Below are 27,411 nucleotides of genomic sequence, written 5' to 3' on the forward strand. Positions count from 1 at the left end.
ATTTCCTCCACATGATTACCGTAAAATAAGTTATTCTCTTTTTCTTACAGCAGTTAGTCGTTAATCAACATCTCTCAAGAATCATTCTGAGTCATAGACTCTTAGCATTGAAAGAGACATGAAAGTTAATCTATTTCAACCTCTCATTCCAAACTAGAATATATACACCATCCCAAAGATATTCCTACAATGGCTAACCACTGCTTGAAAGCATTCAATAGCAAGAAGCCTACTACATTCTCAAGGCAGTCGGCTCCATTTTCAAGTTCTTGTTAATACCAAGTTCATCCTTATGTTGACATTCAACAATTGGCCATAGTTTTACTGCCCAAAGAGCAGCAAAATCTAGATTGAAATTTTTATATTTAAATACCACTAACATGTCTAAATAAGTCACCCCAATATAATATCCTTAGCAGAGATGCTGCCATGTTTTAAATTGACCCATGGTTTACGAGAACAGACAGAACAGTGTTCCAAGCAGTGGGAAGCATACACGTAGAAAGAAAAACTGTAAAAAACTCATCACTAACTCTGGCAGAAGTCATTCAGGATACTACATTTGCCCTAGATGGAACACAGATCCATCTCACTTGTTGACATGAAGAGTGATATACAATTGCATTGGTCTAAATTTCTTGTGGGCTAGTCACAGTGGCACCTGTGTCATTGCTTCTTTTGTACTTGGATCCAACAGTCAAGGTAAAACAGGATACACTTCGCATTAGGGAAAAGGCTACTTAGTTCTATAAGGTTGATCCCCATAGCCCCTGGAATTTCTTCTCTTGGCAGTTGGGGTGCTTGGATCCAAAGCATCTAACAGGACATATTAATTGTTGTTTTCGTTACAGTGGTAATTAACATTTTTCCATTGCATTCTATCCAGAGTTTTAAATGCTTCTGCATGGAAGTTGTCTCACCGAGTGACTGCCACAATGATATTATAACAAAAAGGTCAAGAAGATCTCACAATACAGTTGACAATGGCAATAATCCTTGAGAAGTGAAGATCTGGAATTGTAGCCTTCTCTGAATTGGTCAATCTCTCACAAGCGAAAGAATGACCAACACATAGGCCTGAGAGACTGAATATACAAATAGACAGTGGCCAGGCCATGTATGACAATAGAACTCCGATCCACATAAGAAGCCCAGAAAGCCAAACCACAGCCTCTATACTAATCAGCCAGAATGGTCAGGACTGGGTCAGCAATGGCCAGCTTCCCAGCTATTGCCCCTCTCTCCCATCCAATTCAGGACAAGCTAGAGAAAGCCAAATATTCTCCCAAGCCAGTCACATTAGTTGCCCCGCTTCTATTTATCCACTTTCCTCATGCCAACAACCTCTAACCTGAAGGCCTCTCCTCTTCTCACCATAAAGTTTTCCAACTACCTGACTGCCTCTGAGTCTCTGCCAAGCACAGGTGATGGTGGCTGATTCCCTTGCTACGGCAAGCTCTGAATAAACAGTCTCTCTGTTCTCATTTGGGTATTCTTCATTTCTTTCCACTGCAAGAGTCCATTTAAGTATAAGTTGAGTTCCATTACATACTGTACTTAGGAACTGTATGCTTAGGAGTTTACCTGCTTGATGGCAAAAGATAAGTCTTATATGTACAATGACACTGGGAAACTGACTCTGGGATTGGGAGGTGATAAGAAAAGCCCTGATTTGTAGCACTTTCCAATTTCTATAATGCAAATGCTCTTACTATGGTCAATTTCAAGCTACCACTGGTTTAATGACTAACCTGTAAAATTCCTGAAAAGGGAAAGATGGGTAAATGCAACTGGGAACTATGAGGGTGAAAAGGTAGGCACACTGATTTCAACAGAAGGTCAAGGTAGGCTGCACCGGGAAGATGGGAGTTGAGTGATGACTTGAGGATGTTAGTTAGCCATGGAGATCTCTGGAAAAAGATGGAGCGGCTAGGGCAAAGCCCTAAGGTGGGAGTGCATGAGAAACTTCCAAGGAATTACAAGGAAACCACAGTGCAGTGTTTAGAGCAGTGAATGAGGAGGAGACGTTCCAGCAGCCGGTCATGTAGGGGGCTGTAAACTGTTGCAAGGGCTTTGGATTTTATTCTGAGTAAACTGGGGAAACACTGCAGTGTTTTCAGTAGAGGAATGACAAAAATGAAGTCAGGTTTTAAAAGGCTCCTATTATAAATATTTTGAGACTAGCTTTAAAGTTGGGAGATTTTGCAGTAACCCAGGAAAGACACGATGGTGTCTGAGACTCTGATGGGGGTGGAAGAAACTGGAGGAGATAGGGGTGGTAATAGTTGATAATGCAATGACATGGTGAAAAGTGATAAGATTCTGGATTTATTAGGAAAGTAAAGCCAATGGGACTTGGATCTCGAGCAAATATTGGGGAGAAAGGAGTCACAGTTGAATTCAAGGATTTCAGAATGAAAACCAGAAAGATGGAATTGACATCACCTGAAATTAGAAAGGCTGTGGGGGAAGAAGGTTTTGGAGAATTCGGTGTGGAACATGATGAGTTTAAGATGTCAGGAAGACTTCTGAGTCTGGGGTTAGAAGAGACATCTGAGCTGAAGATATAAATGTGGAATTATCAGCATAGAGATGGCACTTAAAGTCACGAGACTGGTTGAGATTCTTAAGGTATTGAGGGAATAGAGAGAAGAGAAGATGACTAAGAACAGAACCTTGGGTCATTTCAACACTACCAGTTCAGGGACAGGAAGTGGAACCAGCAAAAGACATAAAAAAATAGTAACCAAAGGGGCTGGCCCTTGGCATAGTGGTTAAGTTTGTTGCTCTGCTTTGGTGGCCTGGGGTTCATGGGTTCGGATCCCAAGTGAGGACCTACACACCACCCAATCCATGCTGTAGCGGGATCCCACATACAAAATAGAAGAAGATTGGCACAGATCTTAGCTTACGGCCAATCTTCCTAACCAAAAAAAAAAAAAAAAAAAAAAAGGAGGTACCAGAAAGGAAAGGGAAAAACAAGAGAGGGTGGTATCCTGAAAGCCAAGTGGAGACAGTACACTGAGAAGGAGAGAGTGATCAACTTAGTCAAACACTGTTGATGGGTCAGGTGACAAAGAGACTAATTGGATTACCACTGAATTTAGCAATGTGGAGATAATTAATGAATTTGACATTAGCAATGCCATTGGAGTAAAAAGGCTTCAATAGAGTGGGTTTAAAGAAAATGAGTGTGAGTATGTAAGTGGAGAAGTCAGGTAAATCAATTGCCATACATGCCTGAAATGACATACTCCACAGTACTCATGTGTATTTATTGATGTAGCAGTATGTTTCAACATATTGTTGAGTTTTAAAAATTACATCTTACTTTGTTATGCCTCTGACAATGAAGGAGTAGTGTGTATAGGCTAACCTGCTCCCAGACTACAAATTTCAATATTGGACAAAATTTAAAATACATATATTTGAAAAGTGACTCAAGCCTTATTTCATTATTAAAAAGAAAAGCATTCCCACAAAGAAAATCCAAGGCCTAGATTATTTCCCTGGTGAATTCTATCAAATATTTGAGGAATTAATAATACAAATTATTTTCCAAGATATTTAATGAAATATAGGAGGAGAGAACATTTTCTGCCACATTTTATTAGACCAACATTATCCCGTGTGCAAAACTTAAAGACAATACAAGAAATACAATTTTAAATATATATATACCTCAAAAGCAGAAAGGCACAAATCTTTAACAAAATACTTGCAAAATGACTCTAGAAGCTCATAAAAAACAGAATAAATCATGAACGAATATGGTTTATACCAGGAATGCAAGGTTGGTTTATCACAGAAAAGTCAATCAATATCACACAAGATGAAGATTCCCAAAAGCATCATACAGAGCAAAAGAAGCAGAAACAGGAGCACATCTTTTATGATTCCATTTACATAAAATTTTAGAAATGGAAAATATAAACTGCAGTGACAAAAAGGAGATGAGTGGTTGCCTAGAGCTGATCTCTGTAGAAGAAGATTTAACTACAAAGGAGTATGAGGGAACTTCGGGGGATGTTGGAAATACGATTGTGGTTGGTGGTTTCAGCAGTATATAATCTCACAAAATTCATCAAACAGTAGAGGTAAAACAGGTGCATTCTATTGTATATAAATTAAACATCAACAAAGTTGATTTAAAAATTAGTCAATGCACTTCACCTGTTAACTGAATAATCCAGAAATTTCTTCAATTATCTCACCAGGTTTCTCATTTTCTCACAGTTAAAAATACGAAAAAGTAGAAGATTAGAATGTACCAGTTAGTGTTATATACATGCTGTATATATCTCCTGTCTCCTAGGTCTGTCTGATAAGATACATCAGAAGCAATGAGCACATATAGTCCACAGATCTTGGTTTCTAAAATACTTGTCTTCAATAAAAATAGCCAACATTCTTTGGAGGAAAAGTGAATTCAATAGCTAGTTTGGAGAAAGTACACAATTAGCAAGAAATATTTCGTGGTTGCAAAAACTAAAAAAGTCCTCAGAATAATGAGGACAAGTCAAAAGAAAAAAGAAGGTAGCATGGAGGGTCTGACATCATCTGGGGCAATTTGAGCAGTAAAACAAATGACACTCATGGCCTATAATTCATTGAATAATCCATGAATCCATATTGATTAGATAAATAGATGATGATAGATGATAGCTAGCTAGCTAGCTAGATAAATAGATGGGAAGAAAAAGTTCCCTCTTGTCATAGAAAGCTAACTAGTGGATATGAAGTTATGATAGAGTGACAAAACCCCAAGTAGGTATTAAACTAGTGGTTTGATGAAAAATGTCCTGTTTGCGGACACTTACATGGTCCCAAAATATTTGCCCACAGGAAAATTATTCATTACGATGGGGAAAATCGTAACTTTATAGTGGAGAAACCTGAAAGAAAACATCTTAACCAAGTAATCAAATTTAACGTGAGTGATATTGGGATGGGCAACACTATGTACCTCCTGATTATAATATGCATTGAGGACACAACATCATTTTTGTGATACACCTGCCAAAGATGCATAAATTGAACCTAACAATGAGGAAACAATCAGACAGATCCAAACTGAGGGACATTGTCTTTAAAAATGTCAAAGTTAAGAGATAAAGGCTGAGAAACTGTTCCAGATTAAAGCAAACTAAAGAGATTTGACAACTAAATCTAATGTGTGATCCTGAACTGGATCCAAGACAAGGAAAAAAATAGCTATAAAATACATTATAGGATAATTGGTGAAATTTGAATAAGGACTCTGGGTTAAATAATAGTATTGCATCAATGTTTATTGTCTGATTTGATGAGAGAATATTTTACTGTAGCTGTATAAGAGGATGTCGTTGGTTTTTAGAAAATACACACTAAAAGGGCATGAATGTCTCCAAATTACTATCAAATGATTCAAAAACATATGTGGACAGATAAATAGAGGATAGATTATATAGATAGATAGGCAGATTTATAGATGATAGAAAAGAAGGAGGACAGGAAGGAAAGAGGGAGGGAGGGAAGGAAGGAAAGAAGGAGTGAGGATTATAAAGCAAATGGGCAAAATGCAAACTACTAGAGAATCTAGGTCATCAGTGCTTTACACTATTCTTGTAAAAGTTTTGTAAGTTTGAAATAATTTTCAAAGTAAAAAGATACCCCAAAACAACAGATTTCAAAACAACAATTACAAGCTATTCACATTTTTAAAAAATATCTATCTAGGGCCAGCCCCGGTGGCCTAGTGGTTAAGTTCAGTGCACTCCACTTCAGCGGCCAGGGGTTTTGTTCCCAGCCGTGGACCTACACCATTCTGTTAGCGCCATGCTGTGCTGGTGGCCCACAGACTAAAAAATAGAGGAAAATTGGCACGGATGTTAGCTCAAGGCAAATCTTCCTCAGCAAAGAAAAAATATATATATTTAGCTATATATGCCTATGCACATAGCATACATATATAGGCATAAAGAAGATTCTGGAAAGATATACATGAAAATATTAAAAGTGGATGGGGGGGCTGGCCCCGTGGCCGAGTGGTTAAGTTCGCGCGCTCTGCTGCAGGCGGCCCAGTGTTTCGTTAGTTCGAATCCTGGGTGCAGACATGGCACTGCTCATCAGACCACGCTGAGGCAGCATCCCACATGCCACAACTAGAAGAACCTACAACGAAGAATGCACAACTATGTACCGGGGGGCTTTGGGGAGAAAAAGGAAAAAATAAAATATTTAAAAAAAAAAAAAAAGTGGATGGGGATGTTTAATATTTTTTGTATCTTTTCCCAATCTGTATTTTCTCAGTGAATATTGATAACACATTTTATTTGCAATCAAAAAAGTAATAAAGGTTTGAGAGCTGGCTCCATGGCCAAGTGGTTAAGTTTGCACACTCCGCTTTGGCGGCCCAGGGTTTTGCCAGTTCTGATACTGGGCGTGGACATGGCACCGCTCATCAGGCCATGCTGAGGTGGTGTCCCACACAGCACAACCAGAGGCACTCACAAATAGAATATACAACTATGTACTGGGGCTCTTTGGGGAGAAGAAGAGAAAAAAAAAAGAAGACTGGCAACAGATGTTAGCTCAGGTGCCAATCTTTAAAAAAAAACCTCTAAGGGGAGCAATTGAGGGAAATTTTCAACTTAAAAAAAAAAAGTAAAGGTTTAACGAAATGCACAAGACGCTTGTTCAGCTTTCTCCAGGGAAGAGACACTCTCAACAAATACGGATCTTTGTACAGTTCTAGCTGCCTCCTCATAGGGGCGGGTTGGATTCTTGCCTGAGAGAGGGAACTAAAAACAAAGTTTCTTTGGACTGCAAACAGAGGACCCCAGGAGTCAAGCTGTGCTTTGGAGGGAGGTGAGCCTGCTGTGCCCCATCGCAGAGGGCCTGACACACACACTCCAGGGGCTGGATTTGATCAGGTTGCGGCTGCCGTAGTGCCTGACCCCAGGCGAATGAGTTCTATGTGTATGTGTGCTTCAGCCTTATTGAAAGTGTTGAAAAGCCATATCCGACAGATTCCAGGAATCCTTGCAGTAACTTCCCCGATGCAGGGCACAGAAGGCAGCCTGGTCCTTATGAGCTGCTGAGGTCAATTTTCTTCCACCTAAACATGTCCCGTTGTTTGGGCCATGTCGATGAAAATAATCCATAACCAATCTATAAATGAAAATTTGGGTGAGTTTATTCTGAGCTTAAATTTTAGGATTATAACCCGGGAGAGTCTTTCCACAAAGAAACAGAGCACTCCAAAGAAGTGGGGGTATACAGGATGGTTATATACCCTCAAAGAGTATGTTTCACATATGATTGAAATGTCCCTTTTACAATAGTCACCAGGCTGCTCTGTCAGCACAGCAATTGATGGAAACAGCAGATAGGCCTGCTGTCTCGGTGAACACCGCGGGGTGGCAGGTGTGTTGCCTTGGGCTGGGAGGTCACAGATGAGTGCTGCAATCAGTTCCCAGCCTACAGAAAGATGCTTAATCTTTAAGGAGATGCCAATGTTGGGAGGGGGAGGGAAGTTGCACCTTTATCTCAAGGGCCTTTGCTCTTGCCATAGGGAATCTCTAAAGCAGATATACATTGCGTGCTCAACGGCCGCGGTCAGGTCCTTTTGGAAAGACAAGGTCAGGCCGAATTAGGTTTACACAAAATGGCTTCTTCATATACTCCAATATATCCTATTACTTGCCATTTTTATTTGTCAGCCAGCAGGATTCCTATTGGCTGAATCCTCTTCAGACAGTGATAACTGGAGGAAACCAATGGTATTAGGTGTCTGATAACACCTTTAAGAGATGGAGGCCCCCAAAGCTTAGATTCTTTACTCACCCTCATTGAAGAGATTATATTCCCTGTCAAGAGAGTAGTCAACCCAGGCTCACTCTGATTTCAAAGATCACAATATTCTATAAATGGTGGTGTAATGCCTTTCAGCAAAAATGCTAAACACTTTTTGAATTCTCTTCTTGAACTTTATTCTTATCCCTAAGTGTAATTTGCTAATTCTGCAATTAATCTTAAACATTCCTGATGGCTTTAAATGTGTTAATATTTAGAATCATTGACAACAGTGCCCAGCATATGTATGTTAGTTATCAGTAGTATTTTCCATATAAACACATTTACATACCAGTTATTTGTTTCAGAAAAAGAAAGGTCTCTAAAAGTAACTGGCTTTCTAGTGAAAACTGGCTTTCTTCTTAGGGCTGGTAAAAGAGTTGAAAGCTTCCTACTTGGGTGGGACTCTCAATTCATGACTTTTATCCTAACAGGCCCCACTTTGGGAGGTAACCCAGCCCAACTCCTGCTGGGTAATTACTATACAGGTCCCCACGCAGCATCTTCCCTGTTCTTGATCACCTCCGGAGGCTGCCCCAAAGTACTGGCTTTGATCCGTGTGCCCATATCTCTTTCTGATCCAAATTCTTTTTCTGAGTCCTGAGTTTCCCTGAATTGCTGTACTTTCAAGAAAATCTTCAGGAAAGGCATAACATATCTGTTACAGGAAAGAGGACACCACTCTCTCACTGCCCTAAACTTCATGACCAACCAAGTGACATTTCCAGGAGTCCACCCTGGACCACTCAATCTCTATGCCTTTGCTTATGCTGTTCCTTCTTTCTGGAAGAAGCTCTCCTCCTAACTTCCGTCTAGAAAATTAGGCCCATTTCCCTGAACCCTAGTCATACCACCCCCTCCATGAAGACTTCTTTGATAGCCCCTTCCAAAGAAACTAAATGTAATACCTTCCTTCTCTGAATAAGCATGCTTCCTTACGTGTGACTCCCATTGCATCTTCCCCACAGTGCAGCTGCTTAGCACAAGTCCCTGTAGCTTTTCCAGAGGAGTCAAAGAGCAAAGGTCAGAGCAAAGATCGAGAGCTGTCCAACTGAGTTTGAATCCTGAATTCATTTCTATGTGACTTTTGATGAATGATTTAACCTCTCTGTGCTTTAGATTCCTCATCTGTTAAAATAAAGATAAAAATAACACCCACTCATAAGGCGGCGGTTAGAGTGAAGTAAGACCATACTATAGTATGCTCCAAGAAGGGGTATGATATAGCAGTAAAGGGCAAAGACTCAAGGACTGAGTCTGGTTGGGTTCAGATCCCAGCTCTATCAACTTATTATCTGTGTGACTTTGGACATGTTGCCTAACTCCTCTCTGCCCTAATTTCCTTACCCTAAGAGATAGGTGAAAAAAATGGTAACTACTTTATAGGTTTATATTGACAGTTAACGTAACACATGCAAACATAAGAGAACATAGTAAGCCCCACAAGTATTACGATTTATTATAAGGTCAAGGCCAAGCTAAGCTTTTAGTTCATGGCAACCACTTAAATAGCACTTCTTGTTATCATTCGCATTCATGAATGCCTATAGCATGACTCTTAGATGTCGCTCTGCTTGGATAACTTTGAAGTATAGGGTTAGGAGAGAAAGAGAGAGACAAATAAGAGAGCAAGCAAAAGAGAGAGATCTAATGTCCCTTCCTCTTCTCCTTTCTGATTCAATTTTGTCAAGAGTTATCCCTCCGATGAGAATGTTCTTGCCTGTGAAGCTGGACCCAAATCTATGGGTTCTATTTGGCGCATGGGACATGCTAACCCACAGGCTGCCCGTGTGTCCTAATAGACACTGAATATTACAAAAGACCTTTCCACGGTAATGGCAGTGGAATGCGGAGCATGGCTCACTATTCTTAATTACTTTCTTGCTGTTCCACCCTCACAGCCATCCTAGAACTTTAAGCTTCTATTTTTCACCTGTATTCTGAATTTAATAATCCTTCCTTTCAATCTACTCTGCAAGTAATTCAGGGATTTCATACCTAGGTCTCCATCTTTGTAAAACTGAAGTAACTAAGTAATGAAAGAATCAGCCTTATAATGGAAACTCATGCTCTTAGGAAACCAGTTCCTCGACTTCTTGGACCTTTTCCTCTTACTGTTTATTTTACATTTCAAAGGAGGGATGTGTCTGTTTTCAGACTTGAAATCTATTGGTTTTGCCTTCACTCCTATTTTATTCTTAGCTCTGGACATTTTTCTCCTATCTTCCAACTCCATCCTACTCCAGCTTGCTGCCAATCTCAAAACTTAAGGGCATTAGCACAAATAAAATTTCTAGTTCTGTTCTCTTAAGATTATTGTTTTTCTTAGAGAAAATATTGTTTACATTGTTTGCATTGCATAAATTGTTCACTTGTTTATACTCCCCAGCTGACAACACCATGGTGCTTCTTTTAAAACATTGTCAAAACATTATTGCAATTTTTGAACTTCAGGTACCACAGAAGTCTAGGGTTTGAAAGATCAGAAAGAGAGCAGGTCCATTTCTCTGGTTCGGGCATGTTTAAATACCTTTAGCGTTAGAGGATAACTGGACACCATCCAATGCAATCTTCTGACTTTTCAGATAAGGAAACAAAGACTCAAAGAGGGGACCTGGGAAACTAAACATCTATAGTTAAGAAATGGTTCTCAATAATGGGTGGTTTTGACTCACAAGGGTTTTGACTCACAAGGACTAGCAATGTCCAGATAGATTTTTAGCTGTCACAACATGAGAGGTGTTGCTAGCATCTAGTAGATAAAGGCCAACGGTGCTGTTAAACATCCTACAATGCACAGGAGAGCCCCCTCAACTAAGAATTATCCAGCCCAAAATGTCATTAGTACTCAGGCTTAGAAATTCTGATCTAGAGAGAACATCCTTGCTTTAGAAATCCTTTTAACATCTCATGGCAACATATATCCATGATCATTGTATAAGACTCTCATAATCCAAATTAAACTCATATCCTGTGTCCTGGAAGTAGACAAGAAGTCTACTGGTTCCCATTTCACCAGCTTCCTTGGTAATCTCTTTAAAGTTTCATGACTAAGATTACAAATAGTCTTATTTCTGTGTCAATGTTGAGGCAGTGAGGAAGTATCTATATCAGGGAGATTTAGGAGAAAGGAAGATTTTATTTCTAGGTTATATTTTGGGGTTGATCATGAACAGCCGTACTCAATCCATTCATGGGTGACTGAGGAGTGCCTGAGGAGTGTTAGAATCCAAAAATTGATTTGTTATGGTAACTGGCAATGACTGCCAGTGGTAAATGAGATTTCAAGTGAATGATAAAATGAGGATCTAATTTGGAAGTAAACCTGTGGGTTTGTTTCAACAGCCTCTTTTAGGATGTCATTGCACAAAACTAAAACATAAATTGACAAACCCATGAATTCTTTTCTATGATTGAATATATACCTGGAAAAGAAATCTTCTAAGAAATGTTGTCACTAGATCTTGCCATTAGCTGATCTGAGGGAAAAAGTCAGAAGGAATCAACCAAAATCAAGAGATGCCAGAATTTGACGAAAATGTTTAAAATAAAAGTGGCCCTTTCATTTATATTCTGTCTTCCTTCCTACACTGAGCTGCCCATTCATTCAGCTTAAATGTACTATATATATATGGTTAAACTAAAAAGCCCAAGTGGAAATACAACCTCTCACATTGACCATGAGCAAGGGGTCAAGGCCAGCCAAGTTTTAAGTTGGTGAATGATATTTTGTAATATCAATCCCATAACATTTTTTAAAAACACCTGACCCAGCAATTGCCCATTGGCACTCCAACCTCTTGGTTGAAAACATGGGTGGTGGGTGGGGAAAAGTTTATACATGAAGATCTTCTTCCTAGCGTTGCATAAAACAGCCAGAAGTTAGGAAGCAACCTAAATATCTAACAATTTTAAGTAAATTGTAGTGTAGTAAATATAATGTTGGGAAAAAATGCAATTGTTAGAAGCATGAAGTCTTCAGAAAAATGTGGGAAATTCTTAAGATATAATGTTAATTAAAAAATGAATAATCCACAAATATATGTACTGATTGATGACAAGCCTGCAAAAGATGCGCACGTGATCAAAGTCTAGAAGGAAACATCAAAGTGACAAAAGCAATGGTAGACATAAGTTCATTCATTTATGGGCATACTGATTTTTAACTATTTTTCCCTGAACTTTTCTTTAAGTTAGAAAAAAAAATTTATATGTAAATATACATTTACATATATATATAGCAGAGCTCCTTTCTTCAGTCAAAATAATACCAAACATACAAATTTGCATTAGCAAGTTAACAGCAATAAAGAATCCGATTATAAGAATATTGGAGTGCTCAGAAGAATAAGCGTTAGAATTTAAATTAGGCTGCAGTGAGGATAAGGTCAGTTATGGTGAAGCGGTAATAAATGCCAGTTAGAAAATCCCCTCATAAGGTTAAAGCAGCAATTTCACATTCTCTTCTATTAATGGTCTATCACAAAATTAAGAATTTCTCAGAATTGGCCACAGGGTTTATCTGTCAAACCAAACTGTGCTTCTCAGTTTTTTCGGTAACATCCAAATAAGTAGTTAGTTTCCCTGCCTTGCTTCACTTCCTGAGGTATATGATCATCTCTTCCCTCACGCATGCCCACAAGATGATTTCCCTTCTTCCATTTACTATCTTGTATCTAGTCCAGAAACCTGGGAGTCATCCTAGACTTCTCCCTCTTCTTCATCCCTCACTACCTCAACCAGCCCATTATCAGCTCTGGTCAATTCCACCTCCTGAGTATCTCTTGAATCCGTCTTCCTTGCGTCCTTCCAAAACTTCTGCCCTCCTTCCAACCATGGACTATTACAATCGCCTTCTGACTGGTCCCTAGTCCCATCCAGCACACAGCTGTTAAAAGACAGCTATGATCCAATTACTTCTCTCTTAAGTCATATTAATGGACACCTATTATCTTTGAAAATAAACTCTATCCTCCTTAGGATGGCTCAAAAAGCTCTTTTTACCTGACCATTGCAGGCTTCTACTACAATTCTCCCTTAAGTGCCCCCAAATCGAGTCATTTTACTGAATGGAACACATTTTTCTCAATACAATTAGATGGAGTTGGAGAAAACAGAAATATCAGCTTTCTCATTCTAAGCATTATAGTAATTTTAACATAATCTAATATCATTTACGTCTGTAACAGTCATAGTTCACATTTTAATCATATTACATTACCAGTAAGTAAAATCCCTAAATATTTTTTATAAACCTTCTTATACTTGGGTGATTTCTTTTTGTTTTAACCAAATGCCAAATTTCCCAATTATGCACATGAAATTCCTGTTTTGATATTTTGCCCAGGATTCCATTTTGCTAAGATCTTTTAAGACACACATTTTTCCGTGGAACACAATAACTGCTTGTCCCAGCTTTGCGACACCTGAAATTTCATCAACACGATGCAACGTGATGTCACTGAGGAACACAGAACTTAGTCTGTTCTAATTCTAATCCCAAAGCTGACAAGTTCTCAAGCATTTGGAATGCCACTTAAATTTTCCCAAACTGGGTTTTCACATCAGTAGGTTGAGTACAGCAATATACAAGGGAGATGATAGTTAGGATGATCATGATGGTGAAGATGAGGATTAGCCAGTATTTTGTGTCAGACACTATATTAAATGCTTTACATACAACTATGCTGAGGAAGGTATAATTATTATCCTTATTTTTCTGATAACTACACTTAAAGTTATAAAGAATAAATAATTTATCCAAAATACAGTCAATGAATGATGGAGACAGCATATAGAAATGCTAAAGGCCACATAAAATAGATTATCTTCATTCTTTGCTCGAGTCATCCATTGTTCAACAGACAATTGTTTATTTCACCGATCCTCTACTAATGGGAACTAAGGTTGTTTCCACTTTTTCATCATTAACAAGTAATGACATCCTGGTACACGTACCTTTGTGCACTTCTGGAATTAAATTCCTAGAAGTTGAACTTTAGGATCAAAGATCATGAACATTTTTGTTGAATGTTGTCAATGTGTGCTATAACTTTTATAATTAAAAGCACACGCACAAAAATCTTGGGAATTGTAGAGGACATACCTTAGGTGCAGATTCCCTTGGTGATATCAGCTCCTGGACCCCCAGGGGTGAGCTTTGCCTTAGGTGCCACCAATTCTGCACAGGCCCTCTCAGTTCCACACCCCGGGGTTGACCAGTTGCACGCTTAAGAGGGCTTCCTTCATTGTTGCTACTATATAGCCAGGCCAACTAGCTTCGAATCCTGAGTTTCTGGCTTCTCCCACCATTTCCAGACTTGGATGAGTGGCTGTAGAAGGGGCCAGGTGGTGCAACCTGAATGTGTGAGTTTAATTCTCTGGGAACACACTTTGACTAACAGGAAACAGGAAGTGGGGCTGTGTGCAGAAGGCAGATAAGTCTCTCCTTCTTCCTTCTCAACAACTCCTCCGAGAATTTGTTCTACATCCAGCCTATCCAGACACATCCCACAAAGCTGAGCAGACCTACCTGACTGCTCCGACCAGCACAATAACGCAACACTTTGCCTTACTTTCCATCTCACTCTAGCTCATTTTCCTTATCTCTCATTTCCACTTTCTCCCACGCTTGGTCTATGGTGGTTTTCTGGCTCACCTGAGAGAATAAAGTTTATGAAAGTGTTTTATAAATTATAAATCACTATGCAAAGGGCAAGTATTTTTATTACTGTGGTTTTTGTGGTTTTCAGGAATACTTGGGGGTATATAGCCAGAAATTCATTTCATAAAATCATCAAGATTACTCTATTTACATTTCATTACTCACTATCAATCTAAGAGGCATTTTGAAACATTTTTGATCTTTCCGCTTCTTTGTTTGCCTTCAGAGAGGCGTAGTTAACTACAAGCTCCATGGAAACGCCAACAGTACATTTCAGTGTGTTCCTAAGGAGGCCATGCTGGACTTACAAGGAGTAGGATAACGTACTTGAGTATCCCAGTGCACGCAAATTCAGCATAACGCACACCCCAGTGTGGAATTGCACAGTGAGATTTAGAAATACGAATGAGACAGAAGGAGCACAAAAGAAAACTAGGATGAAATAAAAATCAAGAACTCCCTGATCCTACCCTACTTGCAAAAAATTACCTTCTACTTTACCAGATAAGTTACCCTTTTGCAATTTCACAAAAAATTAACTTGTGGATAATTCATATTCAACTCAACCAGCATCTAGTGAAGGCCTAAATTATCTCCTTCTGTGTTCTCTTATAATATCCAGTTGTTTTCATATGACTCTCTGCTGTTATTACTTACTTAATTAACTGCCTTCTTAGCTGGACTATAAACTCTGGGAGAGTAGGAAGCTGTCAATTCCACTTTCTGTCATATTCTTGGCACCTAACATATTGTCTGGATTTTTTTTAAATGTTTATTGAATGATGAATGAAAGAAAGAATGAATGAAGAATGAAGATGAATTGACTACACATCTGGCCTTCACTAAGTGTTTTTAGTTTTCTATATCTATCTCCAGTCATAAGCTTCAGCTTAAAACAAAGCAGAGACCTAATAAATAGGTATTAACTAATTAGTGAAACAATTATAAATTTATGTAAAAATGTCTAATGCTTACCTTCTAACAACATGGTTCAAAGTATTCTAATATGTTCCCTTCTCATTTACATTCAGGCATATAAAGGCATAAAAAGAGAATTATTGCTTAGTTTTAGAAATAGAAATCCTTAATCCATTGGAGTGAAAATATGGTAAAGAATATTAAAAAATTAGCTGGAAGAATAGAACTATCACCTGCCCCTCACAGTCAAAGAGGGCATTGTCGTCTGGGGTCCACTCCATTTCATAGAGAGAGAAAAACCTGGGGCTAAGTCTTTCATAGCCTCGACTCTGCCTTTCTCAGCACATGTGTAAGGAGATCCTCCTCCAAGGAACTCAGTCATGCACCAAGAACCAAACAAATGCATCTCAGGGTTGGCCAGTCCTTTTCCCCTATGCTCTAAGCTAAATAAAACCCTCGATGAAATCAATCCTTCCTTTGGTTTTATATCTGTTCCTTTAGGGTGTCTGGCTTATTGCATTTGCACTGATCACATGGGAAGACTAAGATTTACAGAGATACACCATCTTTTCTTCTTCTTGATCCTTTGAAACCAAATTATTTTTAAAGGATCAGAGGTCATTTGAGGCTCATTGGATTATCCCATGTGCCAGGTTCCCTCCTTATTTTTGACACAATGAACCATTTTTACAACGGGTATTTAAAATTCATAGCTCCCAGGGCGTCAGTAATCCCAGGAAAGGCCCCTGCTGGCCAGCTTATTAGCATCTCTGCCTCTTGATTTTTATTTAATTCCTTTTCATATTCTATCATAATGCTGACAGACACTATAGATTTGAGTGCTACAGAAGGAGGGCAATATTTCATTACAGCATTAAGCCTGCAGTGAGTTAATAAACAGCTCACAATGTGCTTTGAGATCACTTACAAAGAAGCTAAAAAAAAAAAAAGAAAGAAAGAACACCAAGGCAACTCGTGTTGAATCAAAGTTAGTAAGAAAGGAAAGGGTATTGGTATGAATGGTGCAAATCATGGTTCCTACTAAAATGAGAGATTACTATCTGGATTTCGTATTTGTATCTACAAAGGAATGAAGTAGCATTCCAATGACAAAACAAGCATTTGCAAAACTGTTCTTTTCTAAGTCCTAGAGAGGGAAAGGTTGCTGGAAAATATGGGTGTGGGAGAGAAAAAAAAAAACACAAACTCATCTGGCATTAAAATAATAGTACACATGCTGGGCCAGAGGTGTAGAGGTTAAGTTCGCTTAACTCCACTTTGGCGGCCTGGGTTCACAGGTTTGGATTTCAGGCACAGACCTACACCACTCATCAAGCCATAACGTGGTGGTGACTACATACAAAGCAGAGGAAGATGGGCATAGATGTTAGCTCAGGGCCAATCTTCTTCACCAAAAAAAAAAAGTTTTCACAGTTCAACAAAACATCTCATATGGGGTATTACTTTCAACTTTTAAATCACATTCCCATACAGCATCTTATTCTAGCTCATAAAAATCATGGGAACGATGTCCTTGCCATAACCCAAAAGTTAGAGCCCCCTAGCTTTCCTTTCTTGACCCCTAATCCTTTCTCATCTCCCTGCCAACCAAGGGTGCTGTAATTCAGTGCTTCTCAAACTTGCCTGGAGCACCCATCACCTAGGAATCTTGATAAAATGTAGATCCTGATGCAGTAGGTGGAGCCTGAGATTCTGCATTTCTAACACATCCCGGGTGAAGTTGATGCTGCTGCTCGTGAGTCTAAACAACCACCTGTGTGCAGCCGCATCCTGAAAAGATTAGTGTCGTCCAGAACCGCAGAAGATTTAGACTGAAGTTACTCCGATACACACTTAAAGAGATGCATCCTTGTTCTTGTGCTAATTGATAAGTAGGCAGAAACAGTCAGCGATTTACAGACTCCATTCGATTTCCACAAAGTCAAGACAAGCACTTTGAGAGCTGATTTAAGAGCAGGAACAAGGAGGCTGTGAAGGGCCCTCCGGAGACCGCCCTTCAATAAACTAAGGCATGAGCTCCATATCTTTTTGGGGGGTCTCCCACCCTTTTAAGAATATCTTAAAAACTACAGATACTTTCCCCAGAAAAATGTACACATAGGTAAACAAACAATTTTCTATATAATTATATCTGTTCTTAGACTCTTTCGTTCTACAAGCAATTTAAGAAATCTTGACCTGGGGGTATCCCAGGAGCCAGAAAGAACAAAAACAAAACCATCTTTAGACTCTCGCTGGGATTCTGATAGCTTTTAAATACAACTCTTGTGGGAGAACTAAGCCGATGACCCAAAAGCACAGATGAAACACATGTACACACACAAAAAAAGGCGGGGGGGGGGGGGGAGGCAGGGAATTTGAGACGATGACAAAAGCCACAGAAAATTCTCTATAGCCCAAAGTGGATCAGGAGCAAGAGAGCAAAAACAGAGACTACAGACTAGTTTCAAAACCATCTTGCCTCGTACATCGGGGTATCCTGCCTCATCTCTCAGTGACTGGCCTCTGGGCTCTGAATTGGCAGGGGCGCTGGATGAAATGCAGATTCCTGGGCCAAATGGATCAGATGGAGACATGGTTCAGAAATCTGCATCATATAAGATCCCTAGGTAATTCTCACGCACATTAAGATTTGAGAATACTATTCCTCAGATTGCATTAATGAAATTAAGACATCCCCCCAACTCCATTCAAAGCTCTGAGTTATGTTCCAATATGAGGCTGCTCATAGAACGAGGAAATGACTTCCAAGAGAATAGTGACCCAAAACTTACTCTTGAGTTGTGCTCATGATTTTAATAGGCTTTTAAATTCAGCAGTCTTTGAGGAATTTAAATCTGTTCCCTGTCCTGCCCTCCGCTCCTCATGCCTTCCTTACTCTTCTTCTGGAAGGAGGCTCACAAATTCCCCTTCCCTTTTCTAAGACCTCACCTATGAATTGGCCATAATATAAATTAGACTGCACAGGAAGTCTGATAGACAGAATAAAGGGTAGATAATGGAGGAAATGTCTAGACAATACAGACAGAAGTTGCTTTGATATAGCTAATTTAATAAATATAGGTATATGGATATCAGACTCTATAGAAGCCAAAATCTATGGTTCTCAACCCTGGCTTCACATTAAAGTTAATAAAATCACAGAGACCTAATTTCCAACCCTAATGGTTCTAATTAAGAAGGTCGGAATAAGACAATTTTGGATAAGAGTGGAAGTCTAAATGTCTTTGTTTAAAATAAAAGAAAACCACTATTGAAAATTATTACATACAACCAATAATAATACAAATAATAAACAAGTGTTGAGGGTTTACTATGAAAACAGTGACAAATGTTTTACAGGCAGTAGCTCATTCAGTCTTTACAGCATCTCCGTGAAGTAGGAACCGTGAGGGACACCATTTTTACAGCTAAAACTCATAGAGGTAACCATCTCAAGGTCATGATTGCTAAACACACATCTCTCCTTGGACCCCTCTGTCTGACACAGGCACCCGCACTAAACAATAAGCTATGTCCCCTGTATGAGTCAATGATTGAGAACCGCTGGGCTGTAAGTATGTATGTGTATACCTGTATGATATACTTGTGTGTGTGGTAGAGAGAGAAAGAACGTGTGTGTACCCTGGGATACAGGTGATTCTGCAGCTTAGGACACTTGGGGGAAGAGGTATCTGCAAGTAAAGACCACACAAGTCCAAAGAGCTGTGTGAGAGCAGCAGTTCTCTAATGGGAAAGGAGAGAAGTCACCAGGAAGTGCAATGAGTAAGGAAGCAACGCAGGAGAGTGCCTAATACAAACTTAAGCTGGTTGTTTGACTGAAGACTAACTCTGCTCCCCCCATTTCCCCTGATAGCAAGCTGCCACTTCATAGGTATTACATTCCTCCAAACCCTCTTCGTTTACTTTGAAAAGGTGAAAAAAGAAAATAAGTCAGCATAGGATGAGGTGGGGGGAATGTGATGGATAGAACAAAGACTCCTGACAACAAACTAATTGGTGCTAAAAACAGAGTACTTTCTCCCTAGAAAAATGCACATACCCAGAATACACTGCAGATGACTTTTAGGGGTTTCACAATCACGCTGGGTTGCCCAGTCTAGGTGAGCCATAAGCCCCGTGGATACCCAGCAAAGGCAGCCTCTGTCAGGCATAATGTAGCATAGACCATGCTCATCTCTTAGTTCTAACTAGGTCTTCCTGTTATAAACAAGAAACCTATTGCTGCAGATCTACTAAGTGGCAGCCAAGAGCAGTAGCTTGTCTCTTATTTCCAAAGCCCAGAGCTCCTTTCACCAATGACGTTCTGCTAGGCAGAAAGCATGGGAGTAAAAGCAAAGATTCCAGTGCTGACCTGCCTGGGTTCAAATCCTGGTTCTAAAACTTACTAGCTGTGTGACCTTGAGGAAGTTATTAAGCTCTCTGCCTAAGCGTTCCCATTTGTAAAATAAAGTGATGATGATGATAAAATAGACACTGCCTTGCTTTGTTGTGCAGCAGCAAAGATGAAGTAATTTAATACAAGCCCAAGACTTAAACACAGAAAATACCATAGATTTGTTTATTATCATTATTATTACTTTAAGGGCATTGTATATTATAACATTTGAGCAGCATTAATCAGCATTCATTATACACGTCATGACTCTCAAACTTATCTTCCAAGATCTTCTAAGAAAAATCTAAAACTTCTCATTTTGTTGATCATGAGGTAGAGAGAAAACAAGACCTATTATAATTCACTTGGGGCTTCACAGCATGGCAATATGAAGACAGAAATAAAAACCTCTTTTTGATTCTTGGGTCTACAGATTCTGTACCTTCTTGCCTAACTCAGTGTTCTAGGTTGCATAATGTCTCCTCAAAATTCATGTCCTGCCCAGAACCTCAGAATATGACCTTATTTGGAAACAAGGTCTTTGCAGATGTAGTTAAAATGACATCATATTGGAGTAGGGTGGGCCCTAAATCCAACATGACTGACGTCCTCATAAGAGGAGAGGAGACACAGAGACAAAGGCACACAAGTGGAGAAGGCCGTTTGACAACAAAGGAAGAGACTGGAACGATGCCTCTATAAGCCAAGGAATGCCAAAGATTTCTGATAACACCAGAAGCTAAGAGAAAGGCACGGGACAGATTCTCCCCCTGGAGACTTTAGACAGAATGCCGTGCTGCCAACACGCATTTTGGACTCATAGCCTGCAGCACTGTGAGAGAATAAATTTATGTGGCCACGGGAAACTAATACACCCAACCTCCTTTCTGGACCGCAGCTATAGTAGAGCACTGGTGCAAGAGTCCCTGAACCAAGCTGCAGTTGCTAATTCTCCACGGGGGCCTCATTCCCTGAACAGCTGAGGTGAGCAGAATGTGAATGAGACGTCCCTGGGAGCCTCGAAAGCCGAGTTCAGATGATTTTGTTTTTCCTATGAAATTCATCTCTATCAAACCACATTCAACAGCTTAAGGGCTTAGTTCCAACGTTTATGTTTTCTAATCTAGGCCTTTCTGAAATACTGTTAAACGTTGCTTTGCAGGATTTTTAGAGTGCTTGCCGGGACACCTGTGAGTGGTGAGGAACGCAGAATCAGGCAGAGAAGGAAGTTGAATGGCAACACAATTGCACCAGAGACTCCAGCCAACACTATAGGGAGCTGTGGAACTGGAATGGCCTTCTGCAGTTTTCCCAACTGAGACTAGGAGGTCAGGCCTTTGGACCCGCACATGGACGAGCCGTCAGATACAAGCTGCTCGCGTGGAGGAGCCATAGCTTTGCTCAAGGCAGCTTCCATCAGCTACAGACAATTTCTGGTGATGGACACAGCTCTGAGCAGCTGGGAAAATGAGTGCCTGGGTCCTGAAGAGGGATCTAGAAGGTGCATTGCTGCATCTCCCATGTGTACGGTGGAAGTCTTTCTGTCTAATCATCATCTGTTATTAGAATGTGGCCACGTGAGATTCTACACCTGGACTAGAATTGCCTTACTCTGGGAAAGAATCCATTAGATGCTCTCAAATCATGTATATAGTGACAAGTCAGAGAGGTCTCAGCATTGCATTCTTATGCATTTCCCTCTGTCATCCACACATTTTCCATTTCCCCCCATTGCAACGACGCTTAAAATCTCCATTTTAGAATGGCTTCTAATCACATTTGGACCATGATGATTTCTTCTCCTTTTCTAGTTATCCATGGACAGAGAGGATAATCATCTGACTCTCCCTGGAAATCACCATTCATTCATTTGTTCATTTAACTTAATTTATTCATTCATGCATCAGTTATCATGTACTTTTAATACCTCCTTTATACTAAACTAGGTATTGAATATAAAAAAGAACAAATGAGATTGTAAAAGGCCTTACATGTCACAATAAGGAGTTGGATTTTCTCTACATGTAATGAAGACACTTGGAAGGATTACGGGCAGTACTGTGACTTGAATAGCTTTGGGTTATTGAAAGATCCCTCTGTTGTGGTGGGAAGGATGGATTGCTGAGGATCCACAATACAAGGGAGGCAGTTTGCAGGTAGGGAATTTAAATACCTGTTGAGTCACTCTTCAAACCTCAGCTGAGTCACCCATCTTCAGCCCTTTCTCTGACTCAGAACCAATTTACCATCCCACAAGTCAGCAGCATTGCCAAGGAGCATGTCAACAGCCTGCTTGGGTGGGAGTATTCACATGATCCTCCTAAGCCACAAGCAGCGCACAGGGCCAAGTCACATGCCTTTGTATGTGCAAACACACCATGTACGTGACCCCAGGTCACAAGCACTCAGTGTGAAGCACACATCTGTCCACATAGACAGGACGCCTCTAAAAAATGAGCCCCCAAAGGATGCATCATTGCATTTTAGCTTTCTCCCTCAATAGCCTCAATAGCTTTGGGGCAGTCCCTAATAAGGAAAGGAAATCTCTCATTGGGTGTGACTTGCATATTAAATACAAATTATGGCTCTAAGCATATAACCTAGCAGCAAAGACTATATCCCAAAGAAACAAAAGCAGGAGAAATTTTTTTTAAATTAGCCAACTATAGACTGGAAAATAGAAGAGAAAAATATCATATTATTAATAATAATTTGAAGGTAATGGTGTGTGTTCTTTAATGCAGTTCCAACATAAATGTCACTGTAAGAAATGATATTTCATTTCAATACTAACAAATCAGGTACTTAGTGTGCACGGGGAGAAATGATTGGAACTACTTGAAAGCCATGTTAACCAGAGAAACTGCAAAAATATTTATATTCTTATGAAGGAAGGAAGGAATGCCCCTCGTGGGTGTATTTAAGTATCCTCCATCTTTTGGATAAATGGTAATACTAAACAAAAACTGGAAAGATGACCTTAGAATAATAACCTCAGGACCCAACTGGGATTCAGCTTCTCATTGTACAAAAATCATTTGCAATATGTTCAGGATGGAAACTTCTATACTGCTTTATAGCTCATAGACCTCACTATCTACCTCAAACGAAAATCGCCAAAACACCCAACTCTGGGCTGGCTTCCTTCCCCTGGGGTGGGCTCCCCCCCATATGTAAAATTACTCCCCATCCTCTTGCTCACTGTCTGCAATTCTGCTCATTTACTCAACAGTGTTTGTAAGGACAGAAAAACAAAGAGAAGAAGAAAAACCATCCATTTGGAGAGGCGTTTTATATAGAGAATGGGATTGTTAAAGCAAAACCAGGTCTGGCACCATCATGGCTTTCTCAAGCCAGTCCTTCCCCATACTTTCTTACAGAGAGCCCATGCAAAGGTCACATGGAAAATTTCACAGGGCAAATGCTGGGCTGATATCTGAAAGCCATCCCATAGGGCAAGCCTCTTTCATTCTTTGTCATTTTCAGCAGCCACTGTGTAAGCTACATGGATGATGGAGAATTGGTGAGGGCCTGAACCTATGAGTCATTTACTTTCCAAACAACAGCTCCAAAGGACTTTGAGTTTCCAGTTGATTTATCATGAATGGCACTGATACTTATGTGACCAGAAGCTGTTAACCTGAATTGGTGCTTGGAGAAACGAAGTCAATGAAAGTCACCAACCCAATAAATCTGTGAGGGATGCATGGAGTTATCTTTTGAACATGTGACTGGCCACTTTCCATCAAGAAGCACACAGCTAGAAAGGCACAAGTCTATATCCACAAGGCCTTAGAGTCACCTTTTAAGCTATTTTTTCCAATCCTCTGGGTTTTGAATGCCAAGAGAGTGAACAGATTCCCAATGATACAACCTCCAAGTACATTCATAGATGCATTCTCTTTTGGCCTCTACAAAAATCTTCTGTATTTGAGAGGAGGGGAATCCTTATTACGATGCCCATTTAATATACACAACATATAGGTTCATAGAGGTATCTTTGGAACTGCTGGTAAATGGAAGAGTGAGGCCTTTTCCTGCCCGATCCCATACCCCTCCAACCATCTCACTCTTCTTATTCTGCATCAACATTAATGTGGGTAAATAAGGATTAATTCAGCCCAATAGGTTATTAATTCAATAATAAAACAATTGTTTCAAGCAACTGTTTAGACTAACTGGCTATTCAACAGAATTAATGGGTAAAAATGGGTGGTTCAGTAGCCCTGTGTCAAAAAAAATCTTTGGCCACGTGGGAAGTTAGATAATGCTCATCACATGTCACTCCTTGTATGCCCTTTGATAGCTAACAGATTTCTACAAGCACAGGACTGTGTAGATGCCAAGTGCTTCCTGGCTGTTCAAGGAGAGAATCAAAGCCAACACAAGGAGCTTTAATGCTGGTGAGGTCCAGGTATTCTCGGGGTTGAATGGAAGTCACCAAGGAGTAGTCTGTCAGCTTGCCTAACAAATTTAAAAGAGTCTATTACCCTGGCACTGTCACAATGTCCCTTATTTATGTTCCTCTAGTGGGGGAGTGGGAAGAGCAGCTAGAACAGCCTGCTGTAGCAGCTATCCAGCTGCTCATGCAGTTAATATAGCTGTAGAAAGAATGTGATTTATAGGAGTCCTTTCCCTCAACATGAGAGCATGAATCTTAGACCCACTCATCTTAGGGAGACCCACGTCATGCACACACTTCTATGTGCTCTGGTGACAGCAAGATAACAGAGAGCTTCTGATTTAGATAAGCACAGAAGACGGAGAAACACAATACACATAAGTATTGGCAACATCTATGCACCGACCTACGTTCTTTATGATGCATAGGGCACTAGACCACTTGTTGCAAAAGGTAGCAACAGACTCCCATGCATATAAAGGGCCAGGCAGAGGTTCTATAAAAGCTGGGGGTGCATGTCCAAGGGAGGCTCCCTGCTGCTTGCTTGTGAGGGCAGATGATTGAGAAACCAAATCAGCAGGCATGTGTGAATTGCTTCCAGGATTCAACACAGATTGTGCTGCCAGTGAAGGCAATCATTGAACTAGTTCTTCTGCAAGATCAGGGAGCTGTGCGAGACTCTACTTAGAGACCTCTTCCTCTTTCAGGCAAGAAAGCAGGAATAAGGGGTCTGTGATCGCTCCCCATTATAGCGTATTGCCACATACCAAAAGCATGGGTATCCCACAGCCTCACATACCTGATAGGGGCCCTGGTTGCAGCCGCAGTAGCTGCTCTCCATGGTGTAGCTTCTGGACACCCCCATCTCTCTCCATACCACTACCCGGGCTGTAGAAGCTCGGGATTTTTCCACAAGGAAGCTGCAGCTGCTCATCGTGAACGCTGGTGCTAGCTTATCAAGAATTTTGGGAAGAGTCTACAAGTAAAAAAAAGAAAAGAAAATTAGGATGAGTTGCAGGTGATTTGGGATATACATCATGAAAAGTAACTCCTCAACATTTATTAAGCATTTCAGTACAGTCATGTGCTGCATAACAACTGTTCGGTCAACAACAGATGGCATATACAATGGTGATCTCATAAGATTAGTACCACATGGCCTATATGACACCTATTTTTGTGTAAGTACATACTATGCTGTTCACACAAAGACAAAACCTCTCAGAACGTGTCCCCATTGTTAAGCAATGCATGATTGTATACCAAACACTTAATATATGCTACCACAAATCTTATATCAACCCTAAGAAATGGATACCCACTGTTTTTATCACTTTAAAGATGAGGAAACTGAGGCTTAGAAAAGTTAGAAAGAAATAGCTTAAGTCCAACTACAAAGTGGCTAGAATCGGATCCAGATGCCAACCTGGCCAATTCCAAAGACCATGGTCTTTCAACTCCATCTTTCTGCATCGCTGTGGACTGAGGTTGCACACATATGTTCAGCCTCATACGTTACTAAGTTGAGCCCCACTGAAAGCCACAGATTGCACAGGGACTCGAAATTTAGAGTGACTCCACCCAGCCTCACTGTTTTCTAGCTCTAACAGTCAAACTAAGAACTGTTCACTTATCTCAGACACTCAGGCCATTAGCGATTCTTGAGCAGGAGCACATAAAATGTTCACTGGTTTCCTGAGAGAGCATAACCACCAAAATGAACTTTTCAGTCTCATGCTCTGATCCACAGATCTGAAGTTAGGCCAATTATAAAATGCCTAAAACTCCATCCTCTCTGGGTCCATATATCCCACTTTCTAGGGTAGAAAAGCTTTATGTGAGACCACTTAATCTCCATTTAGAAGACATCTTCTTCCCTTGCCACTCTGATTGACAGAGGGGGCTTCCAGACACTAGACTTCCCCTCTACCCCAAGGACTATGACTCAGAGTCAACACACCAAGTCTTTGGGTTAGCAGAAATACTACACTTAGACAGCCCAGAACTTTTGCGATATTAACAAGAAGGGTTCTCTCACTTCAGGGTTGACAGGATCTCCACAAACTAGTACATAATATAAAATTATATACATTAGATAACAATCCATGAAGCTTCAGACTTTTGAATGAACTGTAGGGAGAAGGTAGAGAAGCAGAATATATTGATGACAATATGAACTAGGGAATTATTTTTAAAGAAATGCAGTTTTGTTAATTTCTAGAACATTGAGCAAATCTCTTAATATCTCTGGTTCTTACTGTCCCCATGCTTAAAATTACTGTTAATTATATTAATATAAGAATTAATATAATTAATCATTTTACAAATGACATATGATATATAAGGACATATTAACATAATTATTAATATAGTTTACTATGACCTCTAAGTTCCCACAGTCTCCAGACCTACAACATCACTCGAACAAGAGAGTTGAAATGCTAATGTTATCCTCGCTTGAGTTTCTACAATTGCCTCCTAATTAATTTCATCTATCCACTCTTGCCCCTCTCTCCCTGGGTTCTCTCACCTCATTTTCTTTCCTTCAAAATGTTCATCACAATTACAGTTAAATTGTTGTTTGTGTAATTAGTTGTTTATTTTCTATTTCCTCTGCAGCCCAGAAATTCCACGAGGGCAAGTCTGTGTCTTATTCACAGGAACATCTCTGCATGTGAAGCCATGCTGTTCATAGAGGGTACTCCACAACCATTTGCTGAAATAAATAGAATCTGCCAGTCCAGACCCTCAGGGGATGGCTTAAATAGACATAAATAGACTATTTATATAGACGGCAACTAAAGTGACTAAGAATACTTGAAAATGGTTTTAATTTATCAGTGTTTTCACTTGTTGCAAAAGTTTAATCTGACATCATTTAAGTGATCTCTCCTTTCTTACTTAAGTGACCCTGGTTTTCTTAGCTAGTATAGTCCTTGTCCAAAGGAACACATGTTCAAATTACAGTAGTCCCCCCTTAGTGAAGGTTTTGCTTTCCATGGTTTCAGTTACCCACGGTCAATCACGGTCCAAAAACATTAAGTGGAAAACTCCAGAAATAAACAATTTACCATAAGTTTTAAATTGTGCACTGTTCTGAGTAGTGTGATGAAATCTTGGTGCAGTCCCACTCTATCTTGCCCAGGACATGAATCATCTCTTTGTCCAGTGTATCCAGGCTGTATACACTAC

At 39.9% G+C, this 27,411-nt stretch overlaps 1 protein-coding gene across 17 annotated transcripts in view; it reads right to left on the reverse strand.

The window, feature by feature from the left end:
• Positions 1–27,411, reverse strand: part of AGBL1 (AGBL carboxypeptidase 1) — an 806,151-nt gene that overhangs the window by 350,745 nt on the left and 427,995 nt on the right. For all 17 annotated transcript variants that reach the window (XR_011497368.1, XR_011497363.1, XR_011497373.1 and 14 more), the window contains one exon: positions 25,019–25,195. Coding sequence is in view for 12 of the 17 variants with exons in the window: in XM_070495693.1 (XP_070351794.1) it covers positions 25,019–25,195 (177 nt within the window). In the remaining 5 variants the exon portion in view is untranslated. The remainder of the gene's footprint in view (positions 1–25,018; positions 25,196–27,411) is intronic.

Source organism: Equus asinus, chromosome 2 (assembly GCF_041296235.1).
Source record: "Equus asinus isolate D_3611 breed Donkey chromosome 2, EquAss-T2T_v2, whole genome shotgun sequence".
In the NCBI taxonomy this organism is placed as follows: Eukaryota; Metazoa; Chordata; class Mammalia; order Perissodactyla; family Equidae; genus Equus; species Equus asinus.